The 9,095-nt window shown below is 45.0% G+C and overlaps 1 protein-coding gene across 1 annotated transcript in view; it reads left to right on the top strand.

The window, feature by feature from the left end:
• KIAA1257 (KIAA1257 ortholog) overlaps positions 1-9,095 on the top strand; it is a 75,668-nt gene that overhangs the window by 6,129 nt on the left and 60,444 nt on the right. Inside the window, exons 5-7 of the mRNA XM_025374985.1 lie at positions 6,488-6,628; positions 7,624-7,711; positions 8,720-8,844. Of these exons, the coding sequence (XP_025230770.1) occupies positions 6,488-6,628; positions 7,624-7,711; positions 8,720-8,844 (354 nt within the window). The remainder of the gene's footprint in view (positions 1-6,487; positions 6,629-7,623; positions 7,712-8,719; positions 8,845-9,095) is intronic.

Raw genomic sequence — 9,095 nt, 5'->3', positions numbered from 1 at the left:
CACTTTGGGAGGCCGAGGCGGGCGGATCACAAGGTCAGGAGATCGAGACCACGGTGAAACCCCGTCTCTACTAAAAATACAAAAAATTAGCCGGGCGCGGTTGTGGGCGCCTGTAGTCCCAGCTACTCGGGAGGCTGAGGCAGGAGAATGGCGGGAACCCGGGAGGCGGAGCTTGCAGTGAGCTGAGATCCGGCCACTGCACTCCAGCCTGGGCGACAGAGCGAGACTCTGTCTCAAAAAAAAAAAAAAAAAAAAAAAAAAAAAAAATGTAAAACAGATGTACATATTAGAATCAATGATGTATGGTACTATTATCATTGTCAGCACCTTCCAGACGAGTATAATTATCCTCAATTTTGTGTGGCCAGAAAGCCTTGCTTTTCTCTGATTTTCTAGCCCGCCTTCTCAAGGAGCCTTTCTGACCTTGGAGGCTTGGAACTTCCCACTTTAAATCTTTCATTTATGTCCAGAGTTGCTTACTCTTGGCACTATTGACATTTTGGGCCAGATAACTCCTCACTCTGGGGGCTGTTCTGTGGATTGTTGGGTGTTTTGCAGCATTTCTGGCCTCTACCCACTAGCTGCCAGTAGTAGCCTGCCAGTTGTGACAATCAGATTTCTTCAGACATTGCCAGATGTCCCCTGGGGATCAAAATTGCCCCTGGCTGAGAAACACTAATGCATATACCTACACTACAAGTTGTAGGTTTCCAGTGTGAGAAAATGGGATTCAAGGTAATTTTTCTTACCTGGACTAGAGGAAAGAACCATGTCCTCAAAGTGTGGGCTGTGGACCACCTGCATCAGATGCTTACATGCAGATTCCAGGCCTGATTTGGAGCTGTTGAGCCAGACTTCCTGGTTAGTATCTGCCCTGCAGTGGGCTCTCACTGGAGTAGGGTGCTGAGGTGGGAGTATCAGGAAGGATTCCTGGAGGAAGGGCCGTAGTAGCAAAGTTTGGATGGGTAAAGGGAATTCAGTGGCCAGAAAAGGAAGGAGAAAGGGTGTTCTATGGCCTCCAGGGAGAGGCCACAAGCCTCCTGCTATGAGTATTCTTATTGATTGATTGAGACGGGGTCTCACTCTGTTGCCCGGGTTGGAGTGCAGTGATGTGATCATAGCTCGCTGCAGCTTTGAGCTCCTGGGCTCAAGTGATTCCTCCTGCCTCAGTCTTCTGAGTAGCTGGGACCACGAGTATGTGCCACCACACCTGGCTACTTTTAAAATTTTATCTTTCTTAGAGATTGGGTCTTACTATGTTACCAAGGCTGGTCTCTTACTCCTGGTCTTAAGTAATCCTCCTGCCTTGGCCTCCTAAAGTGCTGGGATCACAAGTGTGAGCCACTATGCCTAGCACTGTGAAACATTGCAATGACAGCACCTGCTCCTTCCTGAACCCTGTCCCAAGCTTAGCATCACTGCTTCTTATTTAAGTAAGTTTTTCCCCATTAAAAAAACAATGCGAATTCACTTTGTAAAACAATTTAGAAATCGCCAAGAGAAAAAGTTAAAACCACGTGATTCCTGTCCAGAGATAGCCATTGTTAACATTTTTCCTGTGAATCTAGTGTACATGTTGTCTTAAGTCCTGCCTTTTCTCACTTAAAAAGATTTCTTACAGAAACTCTTATTTCTTGGAAGCACAGGAATACTGTAAGAGTTCTGTCTCATATTATGAAGGGGATAGGATGTTTATTGGATGCCTGGTAGGTCACATTCCAGAACTTGTTAGTATTCAGCCTGCTGGTCTTGAAGGACACATCCCAACCTGACTTAGTGTACTAGTCAGGGTTCTCTAGAGGGAAGGACTAATAGGATAGATGTATGTATGAAAGGGAGTTTATTAAGGAGTATTGACTCACATGATCACAAGGTGAAGTCCCACAATAGGCCGTCTGCAAGCTGAGGAGCCAGGAAGCCAGTCTGAGTCCCAAAACCTCAAAAGTAGGGAGGCTGACAGTGCAGCCTTCAGTCTGTGACCGAAGGCCTGAGATCCCCCTGGCAAACCACTGGTGTAGGTCCAAGAGTCTAAAAGCTGAAGAACTTGGAGGCTGATGTTTGAGGGCAGGAAGCCTCCAGCACAGGAGAAAGATGAAGGCCAGAAGACTCAGGAAGTCAGCTCCTTCCATGTTCTTCTGCCTGCTTTCTTCTAGCTGCGCTGGCAGCTGATTATATGGTGCCCACCCAGATTGAGGATGGGTCTGCCTTTCCCAGTCCACTGACTCAAATGTTAATCTCCTTTGGCAACACCCTCACAGATACATGCAGGATCAATACTTTGCATTCCTTTAATCCAATCAAGTTGACACTCAGTATTCACCATCGCACTCAGTATTCACCATCACACTCAGCATTTCTTTTCCCTTCAATCTGCTCATCTGCTGGATTTCTCAGGACTGGACAAAGACAGCATTCTTTTCAAAGCCCCCCAGTCACATTTAATTACTCCTATGCTCTCAATTCTGGGCACCCCCACCCGGTGCCCAGTGGGTATCCCCCACCTGTTGTTCTTGGGAGCTCTCTGCCCAGCTATCTTCTCCCTCCTGCCCTCTGGCTTTCTCTGCACCCAGGATTGTTCCCCCTTCTCTCTCCTGCCGCTGTGGCATGGCCTTTCTCTGTCTCCCGTTCGGTCCTGGTGCTGCCTTGCTTTGCAGCTGTTCATGGCTGCCCCAGGGCCTTTAGAGAACCAAGTGGTTTGGCCTTGAAGGCATTTTACAATCTGTTTCCAAGGCTCCTTCTCACTGCCACTGCCCCTTCACACCACAGCCCACCTCCTGGTCCCTGCAGACATGCGGCTCTCTCTCATGGTAAGTCCTCGTGATAAACCAGCTGGGCATTCTTCCATGGCTGTCAGCCTCATCTGTTTCTCCAAAAAGTATTGTCTATTTTTCAGCACTGAATCCAATTTCACCTCCTTTTTTCCATTTCTTTCTTGTAGCATCTTTCATCTCCATTTGTCAATTCACTTACTCCATTTATTCATTATCCTCCCCATTCTTGGTGGCTGCCATGTGCATCTGAGGCCTCTAGGGATAGAAATGAAGGGCGTTAAGGAGCTGACACCCTGGCTGGGGACAAGGCACTCTGGGTGCAGTCCTGGCTTTGTTAAGGACCACCTCTCTGACCACGGGAAAGTTACTTCAGTGTCAGATCTTCATCTGTGAGATGGGGAATGTTACTGCCCTCCTTAAAGTGGAATGCTAGGAGCCAGCGTAGCAGCGCATGTCACAGGCTCAATGCTCGCATTTGGAGGAGGCTGCTGGCCTGCTGAGGTCTGAGAACCTCAACATGTGTGCCTGTCCCAGACGTGTGTGCTTATTGTTTTGGGTTTCCTGGAATTTGGAGGCAGCTTCCTAGGCAGCAGCTCCAGGAGAACAGGGGCCTTATCCATTGCTTCATCTTCTTCAGAGGAAGGTGACTGTCAGTTATAGGCATACCTTGATTGATTGTGCTTTGCCTTACTGGGCTTCACAGAGATCATGCATTTTCCAATTTGGAGGTTTGTGGCAATCCTGTGTCGAACAAGTTTATTGATGCCGTTTTTTCAACCTCGGGTGCTCACTTTGTGTCTCTGTCACATTTTGGTAATTCTCGGATGTTTCTTTTTTTTTTTTTAAGACGGAGTCTCGCTCTGTCGCCCAGGCTGGAGTGCAGTGGTACAATCTCAGCTCACTGCAAGCTCCGCCTCCCGGGTTCACACCATTCTCCTGCCTCAGCCTCCCGAGTAGCTGGGACTACAGGCGCCCGCCACTGCACCCGGCTAATTTTTTGTATTTTTAGTAGAGATGGAGTTTCACCTTGTTAGCCAGGATGATCTCGATATCCTGACCTCGCTATCCGCCCCACCTTGGCCTCCCAAAGTGCTGGGATTACAGGCTAGAGCCACCACACCCAGCCCCCATTCTTGGATTTTTCACACTTATTTATACCTGCTTTGGTGATCTGTGATCGGTGATCTTTGATGTCACTTTTGTAAATGTTTGGAGGTGCCACAAACTGCATGTGTGTGAAACGGTGAACTTAACTGATAAATGCTGTGTGTGTTCTGACTCCAGAACACAGGGTTCCAGCGACCAGCCATTCTCCTGTCTCTCCCTCTCCTCAGGCTTCCCTGTTCCCTGAGAGGCAACAATACCGCAATTAGGCCAATTAATAACCCTACAATGGCCTCTAAAGTGTTCAAGTGAAAGGAAGCCTTGCACATCTCTCCCTTTAAGTCAAAAGCTAGAAATGATTAAGCTTAGTGAGGCAGCCGCATCGAAAGCCTAGATAGGCTGAAATCTAGGCCTCTTGTGCCAAACAGCCAAGTTGAGAATGTGAGGGAGAAGTTCTAGAAGAAAGTTAAATGTGCTACTCAGTGAACACAGAAATGATAAGAAAGTGAAACAGCCTTATAGCTGATACAGAGGAAGTTTTCATGGTCTGGATGGAAGATCAAACCAGCCACAATATTAGCTGAAGCCTAATCCAGAGCAAAATCCTGTCTCTACTAAAAATATGAAAAATAGCTGGGTATGGTGGCGGGCGCCTCTAATCTCAGCTACTTGGGAGGCTGAGGCAAGAGAATTGCTTGAACCTGGGAGGTGGAGGTTGCAGTGAGCCGAAATCGTGCCATTGCACTCCAGCCTGGGTGACAGAGCGAGACGCCGTCTCAAAAAAAAAAAAAAAACAAACAAAAAAAAAACAAGGCCAGGTGCGGTGGCTCATGCCTGTAATCCCAGCACTTTGGGAGGCCGAGGCGGGTGGATCACGAGGTCAGGAGATCAAGACCATCCTGACTAACACGGTGAAACCCCGTCTCTACTAAAACTACAGAAAAATAGCTGGGCGTGGTGGTGCGCATGTGTAGTCCCAGCTACTTGGGAGGCTGAGGCAGGAGAATGGCATGAACCCGGGAGGCGGAGCTTGCAGTGAGCCGAGATTGCCCCACTGTGCTCCAGCCTGGGCAACAGAGCGAGACTCCATCTCAAAAATAAATAAATAAATAAATAAATAAAAATAAAAGGAAAGAAAAGAAAAACCTTCCGGAAAGGATTCACCATTCTAGATGTCTTTAAAACATCTGTGATTCATGGGAGGAGGTAAAAACATCAACGTTAACAGGAGTTTGGAAGAAGTTGATTCCAGCCCTCATGGATGACTCTGAAGGGTTCAAGGCTTCAGTGGAGCAAGTCACTGCAGATGTTGTGGAAATAGCAAGAGAACTAGAATTAGAAGTGGAGCCTGAGGATGTGACTGAATTGCTGCAGTCTCGTGATCAAATTTGAACAGATAAGGAGTTGCTTCTTACGGATGAGTAAAGAAAGTGATTTCTTGAGATGAGATGGAATCTACTCCTCATGAAGAGGCTGTGAACATTGTTGAAATGGCAACAGAGAATTTAGAATAGTACACACATTTAGTTGATAAAGAAGTGGCAGGGTTTGAGAGGATTGACTCCAATTTTGAAAGCAGTTCTACTGTGGGAAAAATGCTATGAAACAGCTTCATATGCTACAGAGAAACCTTTCATGAAAGGAAGAGTCGATCAATGCAGCCAACTTCATGGTGAGGTGAACCCAGCCCTCGGCACCCACCACCCTGATCACTGAGCAGCCGTCAACATCGAGGCAAGACCCCCACAGCAGAAAGATGATTATCCGCAGGCTCAGATGAGTGTTAGCTTTTGTGTGTATATGTGTGAGATAGGGTCTTGCTCTGTCCCCCAGGCAGCAGTGTAGTGGTGTGATCATGGCTCACTGCATTCTTGACCTCCTAGAATCAAGCAGCCCTCCCACCTCAGCCTCCTGAATAGCTGGAATTACAGGTGCATGCCACCATGCCCAGCTATTTTTCTTTTTTATAGAAACAAGGTTTCACCATGTTGCCCCGGCTTGTCTTGAACTCCTGGCCTCAAGTGATCCTCTTATCTCAGTCTCTCACAGTGCTGGGATTACAGGCATGAGTCATTGTGCCCAGCCTGTAGCATATTTTAGCAATAAAGTATTTTTTCTATCTCTTTTTCCTCCTTTCTCCTTTCCCTCCCTCCCTTTCTTCCTCCCCTACTTTCTTTCCTTTTCTCTTTTTTTCCTTAAGAGACAGAATCTCTCTGTGTTACCCAGTCTGAACTGCAGTGGTGCAGTCACAGCTCCCTGCAGCTTCAAACTCTTGGGCTCAAGCAGTTCTCCCAATTCATCCTCTCAAAATGCTGAGATTACAGGCATGAGCCACTGTACCTGGCTCAATAAGGTAGTTTTTAAACTAAGGTATGTACTTTTTTTTTTTTTTTTTTAGATATAATGCTGTTGCACACTGAATAGACTATGGTATGGTATAAACATAATTTATATGCACTGGGAAGATAATGTGTGACTCACTTTATTGTGATACTTACTTTAGTGTGGTCTGAAACCAAACCCCCAGTGTCTCCAAGAAATGTCCATAGTAGTTATTCAATAAATATTTTGGATTGATTGAGTCAATGATCCTTTCTTCTCCTGCATTCTAGAAGTGAGACATTTGGTTTTAAATCAGAGAAAATTCTCTGAACAGGGCATTGAGAATGCCAACATTGTCAAAGAAGAGTCGAATCAGGAATATCCACCAGGAAAACAAGAAAAAGTAGAAAAACACCCAAAGTCTTTGCAAGGTGAGCGGAGAAGGCCTTAGTGGATAAGCTGAGTGCAAGGCAATGGCAGGGAAAGTGGTCGTGTGGTGTGCTGGGGTGGTGCATCTGCATGGGCGTCCCTCCCGTGTGTTGGCAGTGGAGGTGGGTGGGGCTCATCCTGCCACACAGCTGTACTGCTCTTGCTGCATGGCTTACTTTTCCTTGCTGATTCTGAGTTCTGCTCTTGTCCCCCAGGCTGGAGTGCAGTGGCACAATCTTGGCTCATTGCAACCTCTGCCTCCTGGGTTCAAGTGATTCTCCTGCCTCAGCCTCCCGAGTAGCTGGGATTACAGGCGCCCACCACCACACCCAGCTAATTTGTGTATTTTTGGTAGAGACCATTTAGTAGAGACCAGCCTCACCAGGTTGGCCAGGCTGGTCTTGAACTCCTGACCTCAAGTGATCCACCTACCTCAGCCCCCAAAATGCTGAGATTGTAGGTGTGAGCAACTGCACCCAGTCCCAAAAACCTCTGACTGTGGAAGTTGTGTATATGGTTTTTAGAAAATTCAGTGAATAGATAAAAATATAAAACAAACAGGGAAAACAATTTCATCACAAGGAGCAATCTATGTAACATTGTAGTGTGGTGACTATGTAGTATTTCATCTTCTCGGCAGACTGTAATTTGCTAACCATTCCCTATGGTTGGGAACTTGGGACTGTTTTCATTATTCTCTAATGTAAACAGGACTGAAATGGACCATTTAATAGATAATGGACTCTCTTCTTTTTCTCTGTGGGCTGTTATGTAAGGAACTGGAGGTCTCCTCTTGACTCCATTTATCCAAATAATCAAATATTAGTCAGTGTTTATTCGTTTACTCACTTATTAACAATAAACTTTTTGACTGAGTGCTTCCCACATCCCAGGCCTTCTGCGTAGAGACTGACATTACAGAAATGGGTTGGGGCCCTCATTTCTTAGTGAACTAGCATGTAACAAAAAGCTTAGAAATATTTGCTACTGTTTTCAGGTTCTCACCAAGCAGAGCCCGAAAATTCTTCCAAGAACAGTGAGGAATATGAGAAGTCCCCCAAAACGGACGATTCTTCCACGGTTCAGTAAGGATTGAACAACATTTTCGGTGGTGGGAGTGGAGCTCCTCTTGTACTAGCCCTACTATGAGTCATAGTAGGTTTTTTAGTAAATCCAGTTAAATTGGAGCTCATGCAATCCAGGCTAAATTAAGCGAACAGGGAAAGGGCAGCTTGTGTTTGTGAGTCTATGTTGCACATCAAACTTTCTGCATGCATTATTTTATCTCATTTGATCCTCATAATAACTACACAAAGTGACTGAGTAATTAAATGATTTACACAAAGTGATAAACCAGAATTCCTGGTTAAGCCGGGATTCCAACCCACAGCTTCAGACTCCTGAGTCTCCAGTCATCCTGCATGAGGTCAGTTGCTTTTAGGGCCTCTGGTAGCCTAAGGGTCTGGAGAAGGAGACTCCTTGGATGCTATGGGGACCAGGGAGAGAATGGAAGCCCAGCTGGTGGTTTTGGGAAATGGAATGAGAAGAACCAAGAGAACATGTCTTTAAACAATTTTGATTTTTTTAAAAATTGTTTTTGTATGGAATATATAGATTATTTGGGGAAGAACTGACATTTTTACATTGTTAAGGTATCTCATCCATGATCATGGTATATCCTTTCATTCAATTCATACCCTCCCTTATGTCCTTTAATGGAGTTCATTTGTTCTGCCTATAAATGTTGTGGATAATTCCTATAAGTGAATTCTTAGATGTTTTATAGTTTGGGTTATTTTTATAAAAATATATTATTTTCCATTATATTTTTGAGTTGGTTAGTACCTTGAATGCAGACCAAGTGTGTCAGCATTACTGGGAATTTGGTAGAAATGGAGAATTTCAGGCCTGCCCCTTTAAAATCCCTAGGTAACTCACAGGCACATTGAAAACTGAGAAGCACTGGGTTAGAGGAATGCACTATAAGGTTTTTTAAAAATCTGCTCTCCTTTGGTCCATCAGTAAATAGATTATCAGATCTGGCCCCCGATTTTTTTCACCTTCATTCATTTTTCTCTTTGTGAATTTTCTAGATGGAGTGTTTCAAGAACACCAACCATTTCTTTGGCAGGAGCAAGCATGATGGAGATCAAGGAATTAATTGAGAGTGAATCACTTAGCAGCTTAACAAACATATTAGACAGACAAAGGTCTCAAAGTAAGTTAGGATAGGATTTGGGAATTTTATAGTATAACTAGACTTGGAAGAATTATGAAATATTTTAAATTCAGGATATTCCAATGAGATTCTTGCATATTTGACCAAATGTTTCTCAAAAGTAAAGAGTACTGTATACATTTTCAACTTATGCATCCCATCCTTACCATCCATCCATCCATCCATCCCTATCCATCCATTCATCCATCTGTCCATCCCCATCTATCTATCCATCCATCTCTATTCATCCA

Source organism: Theropithecus gelada, chromosome 2, assembly GCF_003255815.1.
Source record: "Theropithecus gelada isolate Dixy chromosome 2, Tgel_1.0, whole genome shotgun sequence".
Classification (NCBI taxonomy): domain Eukaryota; kingdom Metazoa; phylum Chordata; class Mammalia; order Primates; family Cercopithecidae; genus Theropithecus; species Theropithecus gelada.
The sequence above is the reverse complement of the archived record's forward strand: the minus strand, read 5'-3'. Positions and strand labels throughout refer to the sequence as shown.